The 25,004-nt window shown below is 68.3% G+C and overlaps 2 protein-coding genes across 2 annotated transcripts in view; both read left to right on the top strand.

The window, feature by feature from the left end:
- The first annotated feature begins 6,890 nt into the window (after window positions 1-6,890).
- GPC2 (glypican 2) lies at window positions 6,891-21,502 on the top strand. Its single transcript, XM_065417180.1, has 10 exons — window positions 6,891-6,906; window positions 7,936-8,094; window positions 16,168-16,478; window positions 16,858-16,938; window positions 17,668-17,833; window positions 18,071-18,201; window positions 18,613-18,753; window positions 20,451-20,587; window positions 20,797-20,972; window positions 21,252-21,502. The coding sequence occupies exons 2-10, from the start codon at window positions 7,986-7,988 to the stop codon at window positions 21,500-21,502; spliced, it is 1,503 nt and encodes a 500-aa protein (XP_065273252.1). The 5' UTR covers window positions 6,891-6,906; window positions 7,936-7,985.
- A 2,619-nt stretch (window positions 21,503-24,121) lies between these two features.
- STAG3 (STAG3 cohesin complex component) overlaps window positions 24,122-25,004 on the top strand; it is a 40,611-nt gene continuing 39,728 nt past the window's right edge. Inside the window, exon 1 of the mRNA XM_065417364.1 lies at window positions 24,122-24,279. Coding sequence (XP_065273436.1) covers window positions 24,122-24,279 — 158 coding nt within the window. The remainder of the gene's footprint in view (window positions 24,280-25,004) is intronic.

Raw genomic sequence — 25,004 nt, 5'->3', positions numbered from 1 at the left:
CTACCCCTTCAGGAGTGCAGGTTAAAGTAGCCTCAAGCTTACAGAGTAAATCCCGGCCCATCAAAGGGATCGGACAAGCTGGGGAAAAAAGAAAATGGTGAGAAAAACATTTATCAGCATAAATAACATTTAGAGGCAAAGTGAGTCCCAGAGACTGTGGGTTGCCCTCCACCCCAGTTGCAGTTTTAACCTCAGAGGATAGCCAGGGAGAGGGGGCATGATTTAAAAGAGAGAAAGTAGCTCCAGTATCAGTGAGGAAAGAGACAGGCAGTCCTTGGACTGAAAGGGTTAGACGAGGCTCTTTGCTGGGAGGGGAGAAAGTGAGGAAGGAGCCGGCTAAAGACATTAAGGAAATAAGACCATCACATTGTTTGCCTTCGCCCCCGGGGTACCGTCATTGAGGAGGCTGAGTTTGCTGCAGCTGCTGCTGTTGCCCGTAGTTGATCCAGGCCTGAGGAACGGGCTGGGCTGGTGGTGCAGGGGTGTATTCGTCCCTGGTGTAAGTATCTGCGGATGCGACCGGACCCTCTGGGCGTCCCCAGGGGAGGGATATGCATCCTGCTGCATTTGCTTGATCTTTTGCCTAGTAATTACTCCTCCCGAGGTGTGCCCTTCCATTTCCCCCTTATCCCTCTGCAGAGATTCCGATCTGGAGTCCTGCAGATTCCCCTCTGCGCCCTGGAGAGAGTCCCCCTGCGGAGGAATAGGGGCAAGCGCAGTGGGGACCAACTGACGAGTCAAAACACGCCGTGGTTTACACCCTTCATTGAAATAACATGGAGGGGATTCACTCTCGGGAGAATACCTGACTGCCATAATTTTTAAAGATTTCCACAGCTCTGCTGCTGTGTCCCAACAAAACCAGTAACATAACTGTCCCGGATGGTCTTTTTCGATCTGGCTCCTTACTCCTCTTAAGGCAGCCTGTTCGAAAGAGCCATACGAAGGCCACCTCATCTCCGGGTCGGCCAATACCGCGGTATACCCAGTCCAATTCCTTACACACAGTGTGTACAACTTCCTCCTAGACATTTCTGTCTGTACTGGGAGTTTCCCTTCGTTCCATAACTTATTTACAATCCCCAACGGACTCTCAAGAGGCACGCTAGTCCCTTGACCCATGGTGTCTGACAGGAGCCCTCCAACTGGCGTTTATCCTGCTGTCCAGTACACGACCCCTCAATATTGAATTGGCTGGGAGAAATCTCCCGTGGCGCCTGCCAATTCGTATATGAGTGGTCTGACCACTGGACAGAGGCACCGCACCAGAAGGAAATCCCGGACGAGCCCCCAAATTGTTAGGTAAAAAGCAAGTCCTTACTCACTGTGACGAACTGGGACTGTTCTTACTGTGGTCTGTGAGTGCTGACAGGGGAGTGTGGCTGGGATGGTCTGCGTTGGGGGATGGGAGAATGACTGAAGGGAAATACCTGAGCCTGTAACATGAGAACCCAGGAGGGGGCTGGGGCGAGGTGACACCTTTGCCCGGGAAACTGGACAAAGGCTGTGGGAGGGGTCGCTGAAGGCAGACTCTGGGAAGCTGGCTGGTGAGGTGGCTGGAGGCAGGGAGAGCTCTGACCTCTGGAGGGGGGCTGGGATGCCCGAGGACCCCAAGATGGACCTAACTGAGGGGTATCCTGTTGTCTGTGCCAGCACGACCTGTCTCGGACTGTATTCCCGTCGTCTAAATAAACCTTCTGCTTTACTGGCTGGCTGAGAGTCATGGTGAATCGCAGGAAGCCAGGGGGTGCAGGGCCCTGAGTCCCCCCTTACTCCGTGACAACTGGTGGCAGCGGTGGGATCTACTGCACCCCGTGGACGGCGCTTCCTGCAGTAAGTGACTGGGGAGCAGTAAAACGAAGGGGGATTGACGGGGACCAGGCGTGCTGAGGAGTCAGAGAGAGACGGTTATCACCCCTGGGAGTGTGTGACCAGCGAGAAGGACTTTTGCAGTAACAGGGTCCCTCGGGGGATCGCAGCGAGTGGTCCCAGGGGCGGAGGAGTCTGCAGCTCGACCCTGGCAGAGAGGTGGTGACCTCGACAAGGGCTGGCACACTAGGGGTCTCCCTGGAAACTGTGGGGAGCGGTGAGCACCCAGGCCTGTGAGTGGCCAGCAGGAAGATGTATGCCAAGCGGCTTAAGAGCGACCTGGTGGAGCTGTGCAAGCAGAGGGGGGTGCACATTGGGAGGCTCACCAAAGAACAGCTCATTGCCCAGCTGGAGAAGGGAGATCGCGCGAATGAACTGATCCCTGTCTCTGAGGGAAGCAGCCTGGCAGATGCAGCGCAGGCCCCAGTGTCTGTCCCAGCTGGGAGTGGTCAGCCGGCTGCTGAGGGCTTCCCGAGACCCCTCCTTCCTATGCCTAGGGGAAGGGTGGGGAGGAGCCCAGCAAATACCGAGGGCGCAGGGACCCCCCCGGCCAGCAGGGGATCCTCCCGGCCACGCGCAGCATCCGTGGAGCGGAATGGGCTGGAATGGGAGATAGAGCTAAAACTGAGAGAGCTGGAGGATCGTGAACACCAGAGACAGCATGAAGAGAAACTGAGGCAGCATGAACGGGAGGAGAATGAGAGACAGAGGCATCATGAACTGGAGCTGGCGAGGCTGAAGGGCCGCGAGCCCCCGGCTGCGGTGAGTGAGGGGGGACCCAGGACTGCACGGAGCTTTGATAAGTGCATCCTGGCCCCACGTAAGGAGGGGGAGGACATGGATGACTTCCTGGATGCCTTTGAGACGGCCTGCGAGCTGCACCAGGTTGATCCTGCAGACAAACTCCGGGTTCTCACCCCCTTACTGGACCCCAAAGCCTTGGCCTTGTACCGCCAACTGGAAGAGGCGGAAAAAGGGGACTATGAACTATTCAAAAAGGCCCTGCTACGTGAGTTTGGGCTGACTTCTGAGATGTACCGGGAAAGGTTCCGGAGTCAGGATAAAACCCCGGAGATCTCATATCTGCAACTAGCCGTCCGCATGGAAGGATACGCCAGCAAGTGGGCTGCTGGGGCCCAGACAAAGGAGGACCTGGTTAAACTGCTGGTACTGGAGCAACTGTATGAGCGGTGCCCATCCAACCTGAGGCTGTGGTTGGTGGACAAAAAGCCAGAGAACCCGCGACATGCAGGCCGGCTGGCCGATGAGTTTGTAAAGAGCCGGTCAGGGGCTGGCAGGGAGGAGTCCCAAAGGAACAGTCCCTCCACAACGCAGAGCGAGAGTCACCATGGGCCATCCCAGCGGGAAAATACGGAGAAACCCCACCAAAGGGGAAGATCCAGCGTCAGGTCCATCCAACCCACTCGAGGGGACCCCTGGGACATGGTCTGCTATCACTGTGACCAAAGAGGTCACATACGGGCCCAGTGCCCCAGGCTCAGGGACAGACTGAGCAGACCAAACCCACAGAGGGTTGACTGGGTAGAGACCCAGCTGGGCGAGAGGCAGCACTCCCAGGGAAGGGGGGCTGGCAGAGTACCACCTGCTAAGGAGGGAGGAGAGCTCCAGGCCTGCTCCTCTGCGGGGCGGGATGCTCCAGACTCAGGGTTTTTGGTTTATACGGTGGGCGCGGGGCGGTCCCTCCGGAAAGAGTACCTCGTTCCCCTGGAGGTGGATGGGAGGAAGGTCGATGGATACTGGGATACGGGCGCAGAGGTGACGCTGGCCCGGCCCGAGGTGGTGGCCGCAGATCAGGTGGTGCCCAACACCTACCTGACCCTGACGGGGGTGGGCGGGACACCAGTCAAAGTGCCCGTGGCGAGGGTACACCTGAAGTGGGGGGCCAAGGAGGGCCCCAAGGATGTGGGGGTACACCCGTATTTGCCCACTGAGGTGTTGATGGGGGGGAACCTGGAGGACTGGTCAAGCAACCCACCAAGTGCACTGGTTGTGACCCGCAGTCAGAGCCGGCGAGGAGCACTGCACCCTGGCCTTGGGGAGGGTGCCTTGCCCGAGGCGCAGGACCCTAACCTGGTGGGGAGGGAACGCCCAGGGACACGGCTCAGGGAGGCTGCGGCTTCAGACCCAGCCGGCAAGAGAGAGCAGGTGGCCATCCCTGTCCCAGCTGCTGAGTTCCAGGCCGAGGTGCAAAAAGATCCCTCCTTGCGGAAGATAAGGGACCTGGCCGACCTCGGTGCGGTACAGACCATGGGGAGAGGTGGCCGGAAAAGGTTCCTGTGGGAGAAGGGGTTCCTGTACCGAGAATGGGCTCCCCCAGGGAAAATGGAGTCAGGGGGGATCAGGAGGCAGCTGGTGGTACCCCAGAAGTATCGCCGCCAGCTGCTGTACCGGGCCCATGACATTCCCCTCTCAGGGCACCAGGGAACCTGGTGTACCCAGCAGAGGCTGCTACGGAGCTTTTACTGGCCTGGGGTCTTTGTTACTGTCCGGCAGTACTGCCGATCCTGTGACCCCTGTCAGAGGGGGAGGAAGGCCCGGGACAAGGGGAAAACGGCTTTAGGACCCTTGCCCAGCATAGAGGAGCCTTTCCAGAGGGTGGCCAAGGTTAAAAGGGGGGCTCTGAACCAAGAGAGCCCGAAGCACAGACCTCCAGACGGGAGCGCTGGGAGAAGACCACAGCCCAGTTGGAACCCCAGGGGTATTGGGGTGGGAAAAGGGCACAGGCCGCATAACCCTTCCCACATGCGAACTGCAAATGCCCTCGAGCACCCCCGACCTAAGGGGGGGGCGTGAAACTGGAGGGGCCTGGTGTAATTCTCACCAAGGAATGGGAGGGATGCGGGGGCATCCATGGGGAACGGGGGTAGGTTCGAACTTCCCCGGGTCACTGGCTGAAGTGACCCCGGCTCAGTTCGGTCTCGAAGGGGGGAGATGTGACGAACTGGGACTGTTCTTACTGTGGTCTGTGAGTGCTGACAGGGGAGTGTGGCTGGGATGGTCTGCGTTGGGGGATGGGAGACTGACTGAAAATACCTGAGCCTGTAACATGAGAACCCAGGAGGGGGCTGGGGCGAGGTGACACCTTTGCCCGGGAAACGGGACAAAGGCTGTGGGAGGGGTCGCTGAAGGCAGAGTCTGAGGAGCTGGCTAGTGACCAGGGCTGGGAGGCAGACAGGGCTCTGACCTCCCAGGGGGGCTAGGGTGCCCGGGGGACCCCAGATGGACCTAACTGAGGGGGTCCTGTTGTCTGTGCCTGCACGACCTGTCTCGGACTGTATTCCCGTCGTCTAAATAAACCTTCTGCTTTACTGGCTGGCTGAGAGTCATGGTGAATCGCAGGAAGCCAGGGGTGCAGGGCCCTGAGTCCCCCCATACTCCGTGACACTCACCTCTCCAGCACCCGAGTTCGTGCGGAGTTGGTATGGGGCTCACAATCTGTCAGAGACCAGACACCAATTCGTTGATCAACAGGCTCACACTATCCTTAGCTTAAAAGGCTTCGGAGTAAGTGTGGCAAGTTTATTAGGGGTGAGCATCAATATTTATACACAGAAGTAAACAAAGTGATTAACAGATCATAATGGTCATGCATAATCAATCAGGATTCTACAGGATAAAACAGGTTAAAATGTAGATTCAAAAAGACAAAAGGGGAGATCCCTACTTAAGGGGAAGGGGGGTGTCATGAGTAGTTCGCAGGTCAGAGCTTTGATTAAAAGTTCAGACAGAGACATCAAGTCTGGGTTAAATTTAAGCTCATCAAAAGTTCAGACTCAACAGAGGGATAGAGGAGGGGGCATGGAGGGATAGAGGGGGGTATGGAGGGATATGGGTATGGAGGGATATGGAGGGATGGGGGTATAGTGGGATAGAGGAGGGGGCTATGGAGGGATGGGATGTGTGTGGAGGGCTAGAGGGGGCTATGGAGGGATGGGATGTGTGTGGAGGGCTAGAGGGGGGTATGGAAGGATGGGGGTGTGTAGAGGGATAGAGGAGGGGGTATGGAGGAATAGGGAGGGGGTTTTGGAGGGATAGAGGAGAGGGGTATGGAGGGATGGGGTGTGTGGAGGGATAGGGGAGGGGTTTTGGAGGGATAGAGGGAGGTATGGAAGGATGGGGGTGTGTAGAGGGCTAGAGGAGGGGGGATGGGGGGCATGGAGGGCTAGAGGAGGGGGGCATGGAGAGATGGGGGTATGGAGGCATGGAGAGCTAGGGGGGGCACGGAGGGATAGAGGAGGGATAAGGAAGGATGGGGGTGTGTCGAGGAATAGAGGAGGGGGGCATGGAGAGATAGAGAGGGGTATGAGGAGCATGGAGGACTAGAGAAGGGGTATGGAGAGACGGGGTGTAGGGCTGGCTGGGGCTGGACAGGAACAGGCAGATAAAGGGGAGGGGGATTGATGGGAAGAGACCCCGCCCTGGTCTCCCCGCCCCATTCCCCCTCCCATCACCCTGCAGCCTGTACCAGCTGTACCCCCGGGCCCTGGGCAGCTCCTGGGTCCTAATGCCCGAATGTGCATCTGGGCTAGCTGGGGCTGCGGGTCGGGAGTGAGGGGCACCGGCAGGGCTGGGGAGGGAACCCAGGGCTGGGGGGAGTGAGGGGCTCCCCGGAAGCGGGGGGCAGGGCGGGGCTAGCGGGGCCCCGCCCCCCCCGGAAGGAGGCGGGCGCTAGGGCCCCGCGGACGCCCCGGCCGCTCGCGCTCCCATTGTCTCGGCGGCTGCCTGCGCCGGGGTCGGGTCCGGGCTCGGCGGGGGACGCGGCGGCTCCGTTTTTCTCCGGGTCGGGCCGCCTCGCCGCTGCCGCGCGCCGCCCTCCCCGGGCCGGGCCGCTCTTCCCCCGCCCGCGGGGCCCTTCACCTCGCGCCATGGGGCCGGCGCCGGGCCGGGCCGCGCTGCTGCTGCTGCTGCTGGGGGCGGCGGGGGCGGCCGCGGGGGCGCGGGGCTGCGGCGAGGCGCGACGGGCGCTGGGCGCGCGGGGGCTGGGGCCGGGCGCGGTGCCCCCAGCCCTCATCTCGGGTAAGGGAGGGGGGGGGCCTGCAGCCAATGCACCCCCTGTGCCCCCTACCTGCACCCCATGCCTCCCCCAGCCTGCACCCCATGCCTGCACCCCGCGTGCCCCCCCAGCCTGCACCCAATGCACCCCCCTGTGCCCCCCCAGCCTGAACCCCGCGTGCCCCCCCAGCCTGCACCCAATGCACACCCCCACCCTGCACCCCCGTGCCCCCCACCCTGCACCCCGCGTGCCCCCTACTGCACCTAATTCACCCCCCCCAGCCTGCACCCCGCGTGCCCCCCCAGCCTGCACCCCCCGTGCCCCCCCAGCCTGCACCCCCCGTGCCCCCCCAGCCTGTACCTAATGCACCCCCCCACTCTGCAGCCCCCACCCTGCATCCCCCAGCCTGCACCCAATGCATCCCCCCAGCCTGTGCCCCCCGGGATCCCCTGCAGCCAGCGCCCCCTCCCCGCAGCCTCCCTTTTGTACCCCCATCCTGCAGCCAGTTCATCCCATGTGCCCCCCGAGCTCCCCTTGCATCTTCCCTAACGCACTCCACATAGGACCCCCTCCCCACTGCACCCCCCTCTCTGCTCCCCCTGTGCCCCTGGGCTCATTTCGGGTAAGGGGGGGCACCCTCCATCCTGCTCCCATTGAGGCTTGAGCCCCTGCCCCAGTTTCCCCTCCAGCCAGGGAGTAAACACCCCCTGTCGGAGGGGCAGCAGCCCCCCCCAGAGCAGGTCTGTGGGGGGGACAAGCCTGCAGCCCCCATATGAGCGAAATCCCACCACTCAGCTGCCCCTGCACCCCCAGGCATCTGACACTGGTTCCCTCCCCCGCCCCAGTCCTCAGGGGCCCCCCCCCAAGGCCTGGGCGTGGGGACCAGATGGTGGGGGGGGGGGGCTGGGGACAGCTGTAGCTGTCTGGGCATGGGGGGGGAAGAGACGGTCTGTATATACTGCCCCTCCCCCCTTCCGTGGGGGTGGGGGGAGCTGAGGGCCCCCCATGGCCAGGCACTAACTGGTGGTGTCTTTCTCTGCCCCCCCCCCCAGGTGAGCACCTGCGGATCTGCCCCCAGGACTACACCTGCTGCTCCAGCCAGATGGAGGAGCAGCTCAGCCTGCAGAGCAACAGGGACTTCCGGGCCCTGGTGGAGGACGGGGCCAGTTTCCTGCCCAGCACCCTGGCCTCCCGCCACCGCCGCTTCGAGGGTGAGAACCCCGGCGTCCGGGCTCCCGCCCCCCCCCCCGCTCTGACCCCCCAGCCCCCACACCCCTCCCAGAGCCGGGGAGAGAACCCAGGCGTCCGGGCTCCCGCCCCCTCCCCGCTCTGACCCCCCCAGCACCCTGGCCTCCCGCCACCCCGCCGCTTCGAGGGTGAGAACCCCGGCGTCCGGGCTCCCGCCCCCCCCCCGCTCTGACCCCCCAGCACCCTGGCCTCCCGCCGCCGCCGCTTCGAGGGTGAGAACCCCGGCGTCCGGGCTCCGCCCCCCCCCGCTCTGACCCCCCAGCACCCTGGCCTCCCGCCACCGCCGCTTCGAGGGTGAGAACCCCGGCGTCCGGGCTCCCGCCCCCCCCCCGCTCTGACCCCCCAGCCCCCACACCCCTCCCAGAGCCGGGGAGAGAACCCAGGTGTCCGGGCTCCCGCCCCCTCCCCGCTCTGACCCCCCCAGCACCCTGGCCTCGCGCCGCCGCCGCTTCGAGGGTGAGAACCCCGGCGTCCGGGCTCCGCCCCCTCCCCCGCTCTGACCCCCCAGCACCCTGGCCTCGCGCCGCCGCCGCTTCGAGGGTGAGAACCCCGGCGTCCCGGGCTCCGCCCCCCCCCCCCGCTCTGACCCCCCAGCACCCTGGCCTCGCGCCGCCGCCGCTTCGAGGGTGAGAACCCCGGCGTCCGGGCTCCGCCCCCTCCCCCGCTCTGACCCCCCAGCACCCTGGCCTCGCGCCGCCGCCGCTTCGAGGGTGAGAACCCCGGCGTCCGGGCTCCGCCCCCCCCCCGCTCTGACCCCCCAGCACCCTGGCCTCCCGCCGCCGCCGCTTCGAGGGTGAGAACCCCGGCGTCCGGGCTCCCGCCCCCCCCCCCGCTCTGACCCCCCAGCACCCTGGCCTCGCGCCGCCGCCGCTTCGAGGGTGAGAACCCCGGCGTCCGGGCTCCGCCCCCTCCCCGCTCTGACCCCCCAGCACCCTGGCCTCGCGCCGCCGCCGCTTCGAGGGTGAGAACCCCGGCGTCCGGGCTCCGCCCCCCCCCCCGCTCTGACCCCCCAGCACCCTGGCCTCCCGCCGCCGCCGCTTCGAGGGTGAGAACCCAGGCGTCCGGGCTCCCGCCCCCCCCCCCGCTCTGACCCCCCAGCACCCTGGCCTCCCGCCGCCGCCGCTTCGAGGGTGAGAACCCCGGCGTCCGGGCTCCCGCCCCCCCCCCGCTCTGACCCCCCAGCACCCTGGCCTCACGCCGCCGCCGCTTCGAGGGTGAGAACCCCGGCGTCCGGGCTCCCGCCCCCCCCCCCGCTCTGACCCCCCAGCACCCTGGCCTCGCGCCGCCGCCGCTTCGAGGGTGAGAACCCCGGCGTCCGGGCTCCGCCCCCCCCCCGCTCTGACCCCCCAGCACCCTGGCCTCGCGCCGCCGCCGCTTCGAGGGTGAGAACCCCGGCGTCCGGGCTCCGCCCCCTCCCCCGCTCTGACCCCCCAGCACCCTGGCCTCGCGCCGCCGCCGCTTCGAGGGTGAGAACCCCGGCGTCCGGGCTCCGCCCCCCCCCGCTCTGACCCCCCAGCACCCTGGCCTCCCGCCGCCGCCGCTTCGAGGGTGAGAACCCCGGCGTCCGGGCTCCCGCTCTGACCCCCCAGCACCCTGGCCTCGCGCCGCCGCCGCTTCGAGGGTGAGAACCCCGGCGTCCGGGCTCCGCCCCCTCCCCGCTCTGACCCCCCAGCACCCTGGCCTCCCGCCACCGCCGCTTCGAGGGTGAGAACCCCGGCGTCCGGGCTCCCGCCCCCCCCCCGCTCTGACCCCCCAGCCCCCACACCCCTCCCAGAGCCGGGGAGAGAACCCAGGTGTCCGGGCTCCCGCCCCCTCCCCGCTCTGACCCCCCAGCACCCTGGCCTCGCGCCGCCGCCGCTTCGAGGGTGAGAACCCCGGCGTCCGGGCTCCGCCCCCTCCCCCGCTCTGACCCCCCAGCACCCTGGCCTCGCGCCGCCGCCGCTTCGAGGGTGAGAACCCCGGCGTCCCGGCTCCGCCCCCCCCCCCCGCTCTGACCCCCCAGCACCCTGGCCTCGCGCCGCCGCCGCTTCGAGGGTGAGAACCCCGGCGTCCGGGCTCCGCCCCCTCCCCCGCTCTGACCCCCCCAGCACCCTGGCCTCGCGCCGCCGCCGCTTCGAGGGTGAGAACCCCGGCGTCCGGGCTCCGCCCCCCCCCCACTCTGACCCCCCAGCACCCTGGCCTCCCGCCGCCGCCGCTTCGAGGGTGAGAACCCCGGCGTCCGGGCTCCCGCCCCCCCCCCGCTCTGACCCCCCAGCACCCTGGCCTCGCGCCGCCGCCGCTTCGAGGGTGAGAACCCCGGCGTCCGGGCTCCGCCCCCTCCCCGCTCTGACCCCCCAGCACCCTGGCCTCCCGCCGCCGCCGCTTCGAGGGTGAGAACCCCGGCGTCCGGGCTCCCGCCCCCCCCCCCGCTCTGACCCCCCAGCACCCTGGCCTCCCGCCGCCGCCGCTTCGAGGGTGAGAACCCCGGCGTCCGGGCTCCCGCCCCCCCCCCGCTCTGACCCCCCAGCACCCTGGCCTCGCGCCGCCGCCGCTTCGAGGGTGAGAACCCCGGCGTCCGGGCTCCCGCCCCCTCCCCGCTCTGACCCCCCAGCACCCTGGCCTCCCGCCGCCGCCGCTTCGAGGGTGAGAACCCAGGCGTCCGGGCTCCCGCCCCCCCCCGCTCTGACCCCCCAGCACCCTGGCCTCGCGCCGCCGCCGCTTCGAGGGTGGGAACCCCGGCGTCCGGGCTCCGCCCCCTCCCCGCTCTGACCCCCCAGCACCCTGGCCTCGCGCCGCCGCCGCTTCGAGGGTGAGAACCCCGGCGTCCGGGCTCCGCCCCCCCCCCGCTCTGACCCCCCAGCACCCTGGCCTCCCGCCGCCGCCGCTTCGAGGGTGAGAACCCAGGCGTCCGGGCTCCCGCCCCCCCCCCCGCTCTGACCCCCCAGCACCCTGGCCTCCCGCCGCCGCCGCTTCGAGGGTGAGAACCCCGGCGTCCGGGCTCCGCCCCCCCCCCCGCTCTGACCCCCGAGCACCCTGGCCTCACGCCGCCGCCGCTTCGAGGGTGAGAACCCCGGCGTCCGGGCTCCCGCCCCCCCCCCCCGCTCTGACCCCCCAGCACCCTGGCCTCGCGCCGCCGCCGCTTCGAGGGTGAGAACCCCGGCGTCCGGGCTCCGCCCCCCCCCCGCTCTGACCCACCAGCACCCTGGCCTCGCGCCGCCGCCGCTTCGAGGGTGAGAACCCCGGCGTCCGGGCTCCGCCCCCTCCCCCGCTCTGACCCCCCAGCACCCTGGCCTCGCGCCGCCGCCGCTTCGAGGGTGAGAACCCCGGCGTCCGGGCTCCCGCTCTGACCCCCCAGCACCCTGGCCTCGCGCCGCCGCCGCTTCGAGGGTGAGAACCCCGGCGTCCGGGCTCCGCCCCCTCCCCGCTCTGACCCCCCAGCACCCTGGCCTCCCGCCGCCGCCGCTTCAAGGGTGAGAACCCCGGCGTCCGGGCTCCCGCCCCCCCCCCCCCGCTCTGACCCCCCAGCACCCTGGCCTCCCGCCACCGCCGCTTCGAGGGTGAGAACCCCGGCGTCCGGGCTCCCGCCCCCCCCCCGCTCTGACCCCCCAGCCCCCACACCCCTCCCAGAGCCGGGGAGAGAACCCAGGTGTCCGGGCTCCCGCCCCCTCCCCGCTCTGACCCCCCAGCACCTTGGCCTCCCGCCACCGCCGCTTCGAGGGTGAGAACCCCGGCGTCCGGGCTCCCGCCCCCCCCCCCGCTCTGACCCCCCAGCACCCTGGCCTCCCGCCGCCGCCGCTTCGAGGGTGAGAACCCCGGCGTCCGGGCTCCGCCCCCCCCCCCGCTCTGACCCCCCAGCACCCTGGCCTCCCGCCACCGCCGCTTCGAGGGTGAGAATCCCGGCGTCCGGGCTCCGCCCCCTCCCCCGCTCTGACCCCCCAGCACCCTGGCCTCCCGCCACCGCCGCTTCGAGGGTGAGAACCCCGGCGTCCGGGCTCCGCCCCCTCCCCCGCTCTGACCCCCCAGCACCCTGGCCTCGCGCCGCCGCCGCTTCGAGGGTGAGAACCCCGGCGTCCGGGCTCCGCCCCCCCCCCCCCGCTCTGACCCCCCAGCACCCTGGCCTCGCGCCGCCGCCGCTTCGAGGGTGAGAACCCCGGCGTCCGGGCTCCGCCCCCTCCCCCGCTCTGACCCCCCAGCACCCTGGCCTCGCGCCGCCGCCGCTTCGAGGGTGAGAACCCCGGCGTCCGGGCTCCGCCCCCCCCCGCTCTGACCCCCCAGCACCCTGGCCTCACGCCGCCGCCGCTTCGAGGGTGAGAACCCCGGCGTCCGGGCTCCCGCCCCCCCCCCCCGCTCTGACCCCCCAGCACCCTGGCCTCGCGCCGCCGCCGCTTCGAGGGTGAGAACCCCGGCGTCCGGGCTCCGCCCCCCCCCGCTCGGACCCCCCAGCACCCTGGCCTCGCGCCGCCGCCGCTTCGAGGGTGAGAACCCCGGCGTCCGGGCTCCGCCCCCTCCCCCGCTCTGACCCCCCAGCACCCTGGCCTCGCGCCGCCGCCGCTTCGAGGGTGAGAACCCCGGCGTCCGGGCTCCGCCCCCCCCCCGCTCTGACCCCCCAGCACCCTGGCCTCCCGCCACCGCCGCTTCGAGGGTGAGAACCCCGGCGTCCGGGCTCCCGCTCTGACCCCCCCAGCACCCTGGCCTCGCGCCGCCGCCGCTTCGAGGGTGAGAACCCCGGCGTCCGGGCTCCGCCCCCTCCCCGCTCTGACCCCCCAGCACCCTGGCCTCCCGCCGCCGCCGCTTCAAGGGTGAGAACCCCGGCGTCCGGGCTCCCGCCCCCCCCCCCCGCTCTGACCCCCCAGCACCCTGGCCTCCCGCCACCGCCGCTTCGAGGGTGAGAACCCCGGCGTCCGGGCTCCCGCCCCCCCCCCCGCTCTGACCCCCCAGCCCCCACACCCCTCCCAGAGCCGGGGAGAGAACCCAGGTGTCCGGGCTCCCGCCCCCTCCCCGCTCTGACCCCCCAGCACCCTGGCCTCCCGCCACCGCCGCTTCGAGGGTGAGAACCCCGGCGTCCGGGCTCCCGCCCCCCCCCCCGCTCTGACCCCCCAGCACCCTGGCCTCCCGCCGCCGCCGCTTCGAGGGTGAGAACCCCTGCGTCCGGGCTCCGCCCCCCCCCGCTCTGACCCCCCAGCACCCTGGCCTCCCGCCACCGCCGCTTCGAGGGTGAGAACCCCGGCGTCCGGGCTCCGCCCCCCCCCCGCTCTGACCCCCCAGCACCCTGGCCTCCCGCCGCCGCCGCTTCGAGGGTGAGAACCCCGGCGTCCGGGCTCCGCCCCCCCCCCGCTCTGACCCCCCAGCACCCTGGCCTCCCGCCACCGCCGCTTCGAGGGTGAGAACCCCGGCGTCCGGGCTCCGCCCCCTCCCCCGCTCTGACCCCCCAGCACCCTGGCCTCGCGCCGCCGCCGCTTCGAGGGTGAGAACCCCGGCGTCCGGGCTCCGCCCCCCCCCCCCCCGCTCTGACCCCCCAGCACCCTGGCCTCGCGCCGCCGCCGCTTCGAGGGTGAGAACCCCGGCGTCCGGGCTCCGCCCCCTCCCCCGCTCTGACCCCCCAGCACCCTGGCCTCGCGCCGCCGCCGCTTCGAGGGTGAGAACCCCGGCGTCCGGGCTCCGCCCCCCCCCGCTCTGACCCCCCCAGCACCCTGGCCTCACGCCGCCGCCGCTTCGAGGGTGAGAACCCCGGCGTCCGGGCTCCCGCCCCCCCCCCCCGCTCTGACCCCCCCAGCACCCTGGCCTCGCGCCGCCGCCGCTTCGAGGGTGAGAACCCCGGCGTCCGGGCTCCGCCCCCCCCCCCGCTCTGACCCCCCAGCACCCTGGCCTCTCGCCGCCCGCCGCTTCGAGGGTGAGAACCCCGGCGTCCGGGCTCCCGCCCCCCCCCCCGCTCTGACCCCCCAGCACCCTGGCCTCGCGCCGCCGCCGCTTCGAGGGTGAGAACCCCGGCGTCCGGGCTCCGCCCCCTCCCCGCTCTGACCCCCCAGCACCCTGGCCTCGCGCCGCCGCCGCTTCGAGGGTGAGAACCCAGGCGTCCGGGCTCCCGCCCCCCCCCCCGCTCTGACCCCCCAGCCCCCACACCCCTCCCAGAGCCGGGGAGAGAACCCAGGAGTCCTGGCTCCCAGCCCCCCCCGCTCTGACCCACCAGCCCCCACACCCCTCCCAGAGCCGGGGAGAGAACCCAGGCGTCCTGGCTCCCAGCCCCCCCTGTTCTAACCACCAGCCCCCACTGCCCTCCCAGAGCCGGGGGGAACCCAGGCGCCCGGGCTCCCGCCCCCCCCGCTCTGACCCACCAGCCCCCACTGCCCTCCCAGAGCCGGGGAGAGAACCCAGGAGTCCTGGCTCCCAGCCCCCCCCCCCGCTCTGACCCACCAGCCCCCACGCCCCTCCCAGAGCCGGGGAGAGAACCCAGGAGTCCTGGCTCCCAGCCCCCCCCCCCGCTCTAACCACCAGCCCCCACTCCCCTCCCAGAGCCGGGGAGAGAACCCAGGCGTCCGGGCTCCCGCCCCGTCCCCGCTCTGACCCACCAGCCCCCACGCCCCTCCCAGAGCCGGAGAGAGAACCCAGGTGTCCGGGCTCCCGCCCCCTCCCCGCTCTGACCCACCAGCCCCCACTGTCCTCCCAGAGCCGGGGAGAGAACCCAGGCGTCCGGGCTCCCGCCCCCCCCGCTCTGACCCACCAGCCCCCACACCCCTCCCAGAGCCGGGGAGAGAACCCAGGAGTCCTGGCTCCCGGCCCCCCCTGCTCTGACCCACCAGCCCCCACGCCCCTCCCAGAGCCGGGGGGAACCCAGGCGCCCGGGCTCCCGCCCCCTCCCCGCTCTGACCCACCAGCCCCCACTGCCCTCCCCGAGCCGGGGAGAGAACCCAGGCGTCCGGGCTCCCGCCCACCCCCCGCTCTGACCCACCAGCCCCCACTGCCCTCCCAGAGCCGGGGAGAGAACCCAGGAGTCCTGGCTCCCAGCCCCCCCTCGCTCTAACCACCAGCCCCCACTCCCCTCCCAGAGCCGGGGAGAGAACCCAGGAGTCCTGGCTCCCAGCCCCCCCCTGCTCTAACCCACCAGCCCCCACTCCCCTCCCAGAGCCGGGGAGAGAACCCAGGAGTCCTGGCTCCCGCCCCCCCCGCTCTGACCCACCAGCCCCCACGCCCCTCCCAGAGCCGGGGAGAGAACCCAGGAGTCCTGGCTCCCAGCCCCCCCTGCTCTAACCCTCCAGCCCCCACTCCCCTCCTAGCGCCGGGGAGAGAACCCAGGAGTCCTGGCTCCCAGCCCCCCCTGCTCTGACCCACCAGCCCCCACACCCCTCCCAGAGCCGGGGAGAGAACCCAGGAGTCCTGGCTCCCAGCCCCCCCTGCTCTAACCCACCAGCCCCCACCCCCCTCCCAGAGCCGGGGAGAGAACCCAGGAGTCCTGGCTCCCAGCTCCCCCTGCTCCAACCCCCCAGCCCCGACTCCCCTCCCAGAGCGGGGAAGAGAACCCAGGAGTCCTGGCTCCCAGCCCCCCCTGCTCCAACCCCCCAGCCCCCCCTCCCCTCCCAGAGCCAGGGAGAGAACCCAGGAGTCCTGGCTCCCAGCCCCCCCTGCTCTAACCACCAGCCCCTACTCCCCTCCCAGAGCTGGGAGAGAACCCAGGCGTCCTGGCTCCCCGCCCACCCCCCGCTCTGATCCACCAGCCCCCACACCCCTCCTAGAGCCGGGGAGAGAACCCAGGAGTCCTGGCTCCCAGCCCCCCCTGCTCTAACCCACCAGCCCCCACTCCCCTCCCAGAGCCGGGGAGAGAACCCAGGCGTCCTGGCTCCCAGCCCCCCCTGTTCTAACCACCAGCCCCCACTCCCCTTCCAGAGCCGGGGAGAGAACCCAGGAGTCCTGGCTCCCAGCCCCCTCCGCTCTAACCCACCAGCCCCCACCGCGATGGGGGCGGGGACCGGGAGGCGTGTACGGGGGGCAGGGGCTGAGGGTCCCCTCAATCTGCCTGACATCTCCTGGGGGTTTTCCCCGTTTTCCCCCTGCCCCCGGTGCAGAGTTTTTCCGGGAGCTGCTGGCGGCAGCCGAGCGGGGGCTGCAGGCTATGTTCACGCAGACCTACGGCCGCCTGTACGCCCAGAACGCCCGGCTCTTCCAGGGGCTCTTCGCCGAGCTGCGGCGGCACCAGCAGGGCGCCCGGCTCAGCCTGGACGAGGCGCTGGGCGAGTTCTGGGCTCGGCTACTGGAGCGGATGCTGCCCCTGCTCAACCCCCAGTACCAGTTCCCCCCCGAGTACATGGAGTGCGTGGCGCGCCAGGGGGAGGCGCTGCGGCCCTTCGGGGATGTGCCTCGCAAGCTGCGCCTGCAGGTGAGACTCCGCACCCCCCCACCCCTGGGCTGGGCCCAGCGCTGCGGCCTGTGGGGCTGGGGGGTACCTGGGGCCCAAGGGGCTGAGCCGGGGGAGACCCTGGGTGTCCTCTCACAGCTCCCCATGCCAGGGCTGGGGGCTCTGGGCTGGGGGCTCTGGGGTGTGGCCAGGTGACTGGGGAGTTCTCTGGGGGGCTGGGGGCTCTGGGGTGTGGCCAGGGGACTGGGGAGGTCTCCGGGGGGCTGGGGGCTCTGGGGTGTGGCTGGGGTCCCTGGGGTGTGGCCAGGGGACTCGGGGCTCTGGGCTGGGGGATCTCTGGGGGAGCTAGGGGCTTTGGGGGGGCTCAGGGTGTTCCCCTCACCCCTCCCGTCCCCCCCAGGTGACGCGGGCGTTCGTGGCAGCTCGGGCCTTCGTGCAGGGACTGGCCACCGGGCGTGATGTGGTCGCCAAGGCCTCCAAAGTGAGTGTGGGGAGGTGCGGGGGGGGGGGGGGGCCTGTGGGGAGGTGCGGGGGGGTCTGTGGGGTGGGCCTGCAGGGGAAGGCGGGGGGGCTGTGGGGTTGGCATGAGGGGGCTGGGGGGCAGATAGGCTGTGGGGGGAGGCGGGGGGCAGAGGAGGCATGGGGGGGCAGAGGGGCCTCGGTGGGAGAGATGGCGGGGGCAGAGGGGCTGTTGGGTAGGGATGCAGGGGGGACATTGGGGGAGGCATGGGGGGGCAGGGGGCTGTGGGGTAGGGGGCGGGCAGGCAGAGGGGTGGGGACGCTGGGGGAGGTGTCTCTGTCCCTCTGGCTGCCCTTTGGAGTCGACCCAGAGCCTGGGGACCCCCCTAGATTTTCCTCTCCCACCCCACAGAGCCTGAGGGGCCACTTGGGGCTCCCCCATCGACACCACTGGGGTCCCCAGCAGGGAATGCCGGCCGCGGGGGCGGGTCCCCTCTGTCCCCCGTGTCCTCCCCAGTGCAGTGTATGGAGGGGTCCCCTCTCTGCTCCCCATGTCCCCCCAGTGCAGTGTATGGGGGGGTCCCCTCTTTGCCCCTGTGTCTCCCCCCCGTGCAGTGTATGGAGGGGGTGGGTCCCCTCTGTCCCCCGTGTCCCCCCAGTGCAGTGTATGGAGGGGTCCCCTCTCTGCTCCCCATGTCCCCCCAGTGCAGTGTATTGGGGGGTCCCCTCTCTGACCCACGTGTCCCCCCAGCTGCCCCCCAGCGGGGAGTGCCTGCGGGCCGCCATGCGCATGTCCTCCTGCCCCCTGTGCCGCGGGACCCCGGCCCTCAAACCCTGCAACGCCTTCTGCCTCAACGTCATGAAGGGCTGCCTGGCCCGCCCGGCCGAGCTGGACCCCGAGTGGAACCGCTTCCTCGGTGAGACCCCGGGGTGCTGGGGGGGAACTGGGTGGGGGGCATGGGGTAAGGAGGGGAGGGTGCTGTGGGGGAGGGAGTCTCCTCAGGGGACTCTCCCCGCCTTGGCTATGCCCCTGCTACCGGCTTGTGTGGGCCCCCCATGGGGCTGCACTGGCGGGGGGCTGTGAGCCCCACAGGGGATCTCTGGGGGGGCTCCCCCTTCCCCATGGTGTAACTCAGTCCCCCCTCCCCCCTCAGATGCTCTGATCCAGGTGGCCGAGCGGCTGGAGGGGCCCTTCAATGTGGAGCTGGCGGCCGACTCCATCGGGGTGAAGATCTCGGAGGGGATCATGTACCTGCAGGAGAACGGGGTGCAGACCTCGGCCAAGGTCGGGGACTCGCACTGCTGGGGGGAGCTCGCGGCGGGGGCACTGCCGGGGGGATCTCGCGGTCGGGGGGTGGGGGCACTGCCCGGGGGAGCTCGCAACGCTGGGGGTGGGGGCACTGCCAGGGGGGAAGCTTGCGGCGGGGGGGCACTGCCGGGGGGAAGCTCACAACGCTGGGGGCGGGGGCACTGCCGGGGGGAAGCTCGCGGCGGGGGCACTGCTGGGGGAAGCTCGCAGTGGCGGGGGCGGGGGCACTGCTGGGGGGAAGCTCGCGGCGGGGGGGCACTGCTGGGGGGAAGCTCACAACGCTGGGGGCGGGGGCACTGCTAGGGGAAAGCTCACAGCACCGGGGGGGGGGGTCTGGCTGGCTCTGAGCTGGCCCTAGCCCCCATCTCTCCCCCTGCACCCCCCCAGGTGTTTCAGGGCTGCGGGACCCCCCGCCCGGCGCCCGCCCGATCCCGCCGCGCCGCCCGGGATGAGACCAAGCGTCGCTTCCGCACCTACCCGCCCGAGGAGAAGCCCACCACGGCTGCGGGGACCAACCTGGACCGACTGGTACGGACCCCCCGCGGCGCCCCCCCCCCCCCGCAGCGTGCCCGAGCCCCACTCCCCCCGCGAGCTCTGCCCCACTGAGCCAGCCACCCGGGAGGAGTGCCCTTCCCTGGGTGTTACACCCCACCCCCGCGCACACACACACACATACAGAGCAAGTCTGAGCGGACAGGGTCAATCCGCAATTTCAAGCTGACCCCTTATGTGTCCCTGGGCTCCATGGACTGGGTCCAGCAGCACTTTCAAGCTGTCACCCTTGTGAGTCCCAGTTTCAGCACGTCCCTATCCCCACTCTCGCATCACAATTGCACCGGCAGTAACCCCCAACTTGATGAGCAAACCCTACAGGATTTTGGGCGCTGCAGGGATCTTTAGCTTAGGTAAAAGAAGCGTTGCTGTAGAGTATATGGGGGGAAGCTAAAATCACAAAAGAGTAAAGTTCAGCCAGAGAGAGAAGCAACCAGCTTAACCATACAAGTTGGACAGGAATTTCTACGACAAAGTTATTTATTGAATACTAGTGATCACTACACAAGGAGAGCTAAACCAACATAACATACATCATTCAAGGTTAATGCCTAAGATAGAAAGGAAAAGAGAGAGAGAGAGAAAGAAGGGGGATTTTACCCACTCCATGAGGCTTGAACTGGTCGGGGTTCCCAGGTGATGGTGGTAGCTCAGGGAGACCGGCAGAGCCCCCAGCACGATCAGTCAGGAGAAGATGGAGTCCCAGTGGAACTAATGCAGAGCTTGGATCTAAGCATCAGAACCCTGACTTGGGCACAGGTAGGGGTTTTTGTAGGGAAACAACAATGGTTCAAGGGAGAACACTCGGTTTGTTTATGGGTAAACTGATGATGCCAGGGTTTTCTTTAGGCTAGAGTCTAGGAGCTGATCACTCTTGGCTATGGGTGGTGTTTTTTTCCAGGGAGCTCCCAATGCAACTAGGCCGCTGCAGAGTTTTGGATATTAATCAAGGATTCATTACTAGAATTGGTCTGATAATTGCTGAGCTGGGTGTGGGCAGGTGTAGGTCCATTAACATCTGGAGCAGAAATTCCCATAATGCAGTGCGTCCCTGCTTTTCTGGTCCCAGAGTTCCCTGCGGTTCTCTGTTCTTTATTTATGCTAATCCCTGTCCTATTGTTCATGCAGATGAGGCATGGGGAGTTGTCTCTGCTCTCCATTCTGTATGAAAATGGGGATGTCTTAAACTTGTCACCCTTGTCAGGAGGGGTCTAGGTGCGTCTCCCATCCGCCCTTCACTGCTCTCTGCAAACCTTTTCTCTGGTCGGTCTTGGTTCAAGGGGGGGCGGGGGGGTGTCCCTCATGAGTCAGACAGGCCGGACACTGCACCCTAGTTCCCTGAAAACACAGAGCTGACTGGTATCGTGGGCTTTTGGGGCTGGGGCCCGGACTGCCGAGAGGCGGGGGGACAGTCTCCGTCCTCTGGGGGGTCCCCTGGGGTCACCGTCGCCTCTGTGGGGTTCTCCTTTGAGATGGGGTCACTGGCACTCACCCCAAGAGCAGGCTTAACCCTTTCACACCTGCGCGGAGGGAAACTGAGGGATGCACAGGCTTCGGAGGCATATTACAGAAAACTCCCCCCCGGGGTGGGGTGTAGGGGCACATGTCCCCCAGCCCGCCCTGGGGAGCTGGCCCGTGGGCGCTGATCCCATCCGCCACCCCTTCCCCCGCAGGTGACGGACGTGAAGGAGAAGCTGCGGCTGATGCGGGGGTTCTGGGTCACCCTGCCCCACACGCTCTGCAGCGACGGGAAGGTGGCGGCTGACGTGACGGACGAGGACAAGTGCTGGAACGGGCAGGCCCGGGGCAGGTGAGGGGGTGCCCGGGGCAGGCTCCACTTGGCAAAATGAGGGGGGACTGGGGGAGCTTCCCCCACAGCCAGCGCTCCTGCCCCACGGCGCTCCCTTCTCGGAGAGGCCAGGGCTTGGGGTGCCGGGAGCGTCCCCCAACAGCTGGTGCCCCTGCCCCCCCCCCCAGCTGGGAGTGGAGCTGTCTCTGACCCCCCCCCCCTCTCCCCAGGTACCTCCCGGACGTGACTGGGGACGGGCTGGTGAATCAGATCAATAACCCGGAGGTGGAGGTGGACATCGGGCGGCCCGACCTGCTCACCCGCCAGCACATCCTGCAGCTGCGGGTGGCCACCAGCCGCCTGCAGGGGGCCTACGGGGGCCGGGACCTCGACTTCCAGGACACCTGTGAGTCTGGGAGGCGGGTGGGGGGCCCCCCTGGGGGCTGGGGGGGCTGCTGGGACGTTCCCTGGAGGGGCTCTGCTCCTGGCCCCCTGCTCGCATGGGTGATGGGGGTGGGACCCTGGCGGCGAGTGCCTCGTCACCTGTTCTCCTGGGGTCCAGGGCTGGGGGGGTTGGTGTCCCCCCAAAACACCCTCTCCAGGCCCTTGCAACCCCCCTCGGGAGGCATGGCCGGGGGGCCCCCCCGTGTCGCTAACGCGCCCCCCTCCTTTGCTTTTGTTGCAGACGAGGATGGCAGTGGCTCGGGAGGGGGCGAGCGGTACAGCGAGGACTGGCCGGGTGGAGGGGGCGGTGACAGCAGCCACTCGGGGTCCCGCCCCCCCGACTCCCGTTCGCACCGCAAGGACCGGCCCGGCAAGGGCTCCAGGCAGAACCACCGCGTGGGGGGCAGCAGCAACCGTGCCGCCTCCTGGGGGGGCCCTGCCCTCCCCCTCCTGCTGCTCCCCGCCCTGGCACTGCCCCTGCTGGGGCGGTAACTCCCCGGGCGCCACGAATGTATGGGGATCCCTCACTCGGGGTGCAGCTGGGGGGGGGACTCGCCTCTTCCAGGGGCTCCCCCAGCCTGGGGAACTGGGGGGGGTCAGGGGGGTGGAGAGCGAGATGGGAAGTAGCATTAGGGGAGGAGGGATGGAGGGGAGGGTTTGGGGGGGCTAGGAGGTGAGGTTTATCCAGCCCCCCCCAGGGGGAATTGCCAAGGGGAGGGAGGGAGGGCTAGGTTAGTTAGGCCCCAGGCTGAGCATGGACGAATGTACCCAGGGGGGGCAGGGCACGGGCCCCACACAGAGCTTTTATTTTTTTATGTTTTTTTTACAGGGTGTATTTATTTGGGGGGCTCTTTTTTAATGAGGCAACGGCCAGGTTAATTTTTTATAGGGTGGGCGGCGGGGGCAGGACTGATTTATTTCCTACTCTTTCCAGAACACACACGTCTTTCCCACCCCCCGCTCGCCCTGCCCTGGGGTCCCAGCTCTGAGCAGCCCCAGCGGGTCTCGGTCTCGCCCCCCCCCCCCCAGTATCCGCCCTACAGCAGGGCAGGGAGTGGGGTGGGAGCTCCTGGCCTGCTCCCCGCAGCGCTGCTGTTGGGGGACCCGGGCCTGGGGTAGCCAGGCCGCTCCCCTTTAGCATGGGGGCGGCGTCCCCCGGGCTGGGCGTGGGGTGACTTTCCCAGGCCTGGCACGAGGGGTTTTGTAGCACAATGTACAGTAGACGCCGATCTGCCTTTTTAAGGGAACGAACCTTTTTTTAACGAGTTTGGACGACTTTCTCCGTGTTGGTTTTTGTCTTTTTTTTTTTTTTTTATTATTTTTTTTTAAATTTTATTTTATATCACAATAAAACATTTAATTTATTGACTCTCATTCTGGTAGCATCTTACTCTGGGGTGGGGCACAGGGGCTGTTCACAGGGGGACCCACCGCTGGGACGTGGCCCCTTTAGGGTGGGGTGTGGAGGCAGGAGGGCCCCTCGCCCAGCCCCGAGATGCAGCCACCTCTAGGGTGGGGGAGGCTCCTGTGAGATATGGGGGGGAGGAAAGCAGTCAGGGAAGGGGTGGGGCTTCTCGGAGTTAGAACCCTCCATGGGGCAGGGTCTAATCTGCAAGGGGGTGGAGCTAAGGGAAGGGGTGGAGCTTATCTCACAAGGAACCCTATGAGGAGCGGGGTCTAAGCTACAAGGGGGAGGAGCCTGGGGAAGAGGTGGGGCTTATCTGACAGAACCCCAGGAGGGGCGGGGTCTAAGCTGCCAGGGGGAGGAGCCAGGGGAAGGGGTGGGGCTTCTTGGTGCACAGCTGGCTGGAGAGGCGGGGCTTCTCCCTCGAGGGCGGGGGGCGCGTTAGAGGCCGGCGGGGGCATGGTCACTGCTCAGGGGTTTGGGCGGGGCCGGCGGGAGTGGGCGGGCTGGGAGGAGGCGGGGCTAGGCCGCTGGGAAGGAATGGGAAGCAGTTGCGCGCCTGCGCAGTATTGGCGCGCGGGCTCCTCGTGCGGGGCGTGGCCGGAGCGTTTCCCGCGCTGGGCCCGAGGCTGTGGAGAACTCGGCCGTTAGAGCGGCGCGCGCGCCCGCGCTGACCAGGCGGGTGAAGGGAGCGCGAGGCTCCACCTCACGTGACTCCCCTTCCCTTATTCTAAGCGCGCGATAGAGGCGCGTGGGCCCTGCCCCCCCCCCAGCGGCCGTTGGGGGCTCGAGACTCCTCCCCCCGCGTGACGCCCCCCCCCAACGGCCGTGCGGTGCGGTGGGGTCTCCGTGAGGAGCAGCCCCGCCCCCTGTATCCCTGCCGGGGGGGTGTGACTCCCCCGGGGCGGGGCTCTGCGGGGGGGGGGGTGACTCCCCCGGAGCGGGGCTCTGCGGGGGACTCCCCGGGGTGGGTCCCTGCGGGGAGAGGGGCGGGGCTCTGCGGGGGGGGGGTGACTCCCCCGGAGCGGGGCTCTGCGGGGGACTCCCCGGGGTGGGTCCCTGCGGGGAGAGGGGCGGGGCTCTGCGGGGGGGGTGACTCCCCCGGGGCGGGGCTCTGCGGGGGGGGGGGTGACTGCCCCAGGGTGGGTCCCTGCGGGGGGTGACTCCCCCGGGGCGGGGCTCTGTGGGGGGCTCTGCGGGGGGTGTGACTCCCCCGGGGTGGGTCCCTGCGGGGGGAGGGGCGGGGGGTGACTCCCCCAGGGCGGGTCCCTGCGGGGGGTGACTCCCCCGGGGTGGGTCCCTGCGGGGGGAGGGGCGGGGGGTGACTCCCCCGGGGCGGGGCTCTGCAGGGGGACTCCCCGGGGTGGGTCCCTGCGGGAGGAGGGGCGGGGGGTGACTCCCCCGGGGTGGGTCCCTGCGAGGGGTGACTGCCCTGGGGCGGGTCCCTGTGGGGGGAGGGGCGGGGGTGACTCCCCCAGGACGGGGCTCAGCGGGGAGGGACTCTCCGGGGCGGGTCCCTGTGGGGGCGGCTGGGCTGGCTCAGGACCTGTCTCCATGGGGGTGTATTTAGAGCCAGGGTGGGTGACCCTGCAGGTGGTTTCCCCTTGTTGGCCTTTGGGGAGGCCCCGTTCTCCCCGCTATCCCGTCACATGTGCTGTGCTCTTCCCACAGGCTGCTCCGGGATCCAGGCCTCGCTCCCTCCCGCCATGTTACTGCGGAAATCCTCCCGCCTTCTCAACTCCCCATGCAGCTCCAGTTCCTCCCTGGCGCAGCCGCAGGGCACGTGGACCAGCTCCAGCCCCTCCGTGGCGCAGGGGGATGCGGAGATGGGCTCCCTGCTAGCCTCCGGGGCGCCAGACGTCCCGTGAGTGGGGCGCAGAGCACTGTACAGGCTGTCTGGGAGCAGGCGGGGAGGGGGGAGCACTGGAGGACCGCCGGTGTGGGGACAGTGTTGGGGAAAGCTGGAGGGCGGTGGGTTAGGAGTTAGCACTGGGTAATGGCATAGAGCGCACACCTACACAGCTTGCGGACGGTACCAAGCAGGTTTCAAGGTTTAGACTTCCAAATGAACAAACAGGAGTAATGCTCTGAAACAAATGGGGTGAAATTCAGCAAGGACAAATGCAAATTTCTACCCCGAGGGAGGAATAATCAATTGCACAAATACAAAATGGGAGTGTGAGTGCCTAGGAAGGTTTTGGGACAGGCTCTGTTCAATATCTTCATTAATGACTTAGATATTGGCATAGAAAGTACGCTTATTGAGTTTGCGGATGATACCAAACTGGGAGGGATTGCAACTGCTTTGGAGGACAGGGTCATAATTCAAAATGATCTGGACAAATTGGAGAAATGGTCTGAGGTAAACAGGATGAAGTTTAACAAAGACAAATGCAAAGTGCTCCACTTAGGAAGAAAAAATCAGTTTCACACATACAGAATGGGAAGAGACTGTCTAGGAAGGAGTACGGCAGAAAGGGATCTAGGGGTTATAGTGGACCACAAGCTAAATATGAGTCAACAGTGTGATGCTGTTGCAAAAAAAGCAAACATGATTCTGGGATGTATTAACCGGTGTGTTGTGAGCAA

This window comes from Emys orbicularis, chromosome 15 (assembly GCF_028017835.1).
Source record: "Emys orbicularis isolate rEmyOrb1 chromosome 15, rEmyOrb1.hap1, whole genome shotgun sequence".
NCBI lineage: Eukaryota > Metazoa > Chordata > Testudines > Emydidae > Emys > Emys orbicularis.
The sequence above is the reverse complement of the archived record's forward strand: the minus strand, read 5'-3'. Positions and strand labels throughout refer to the sequence as shown.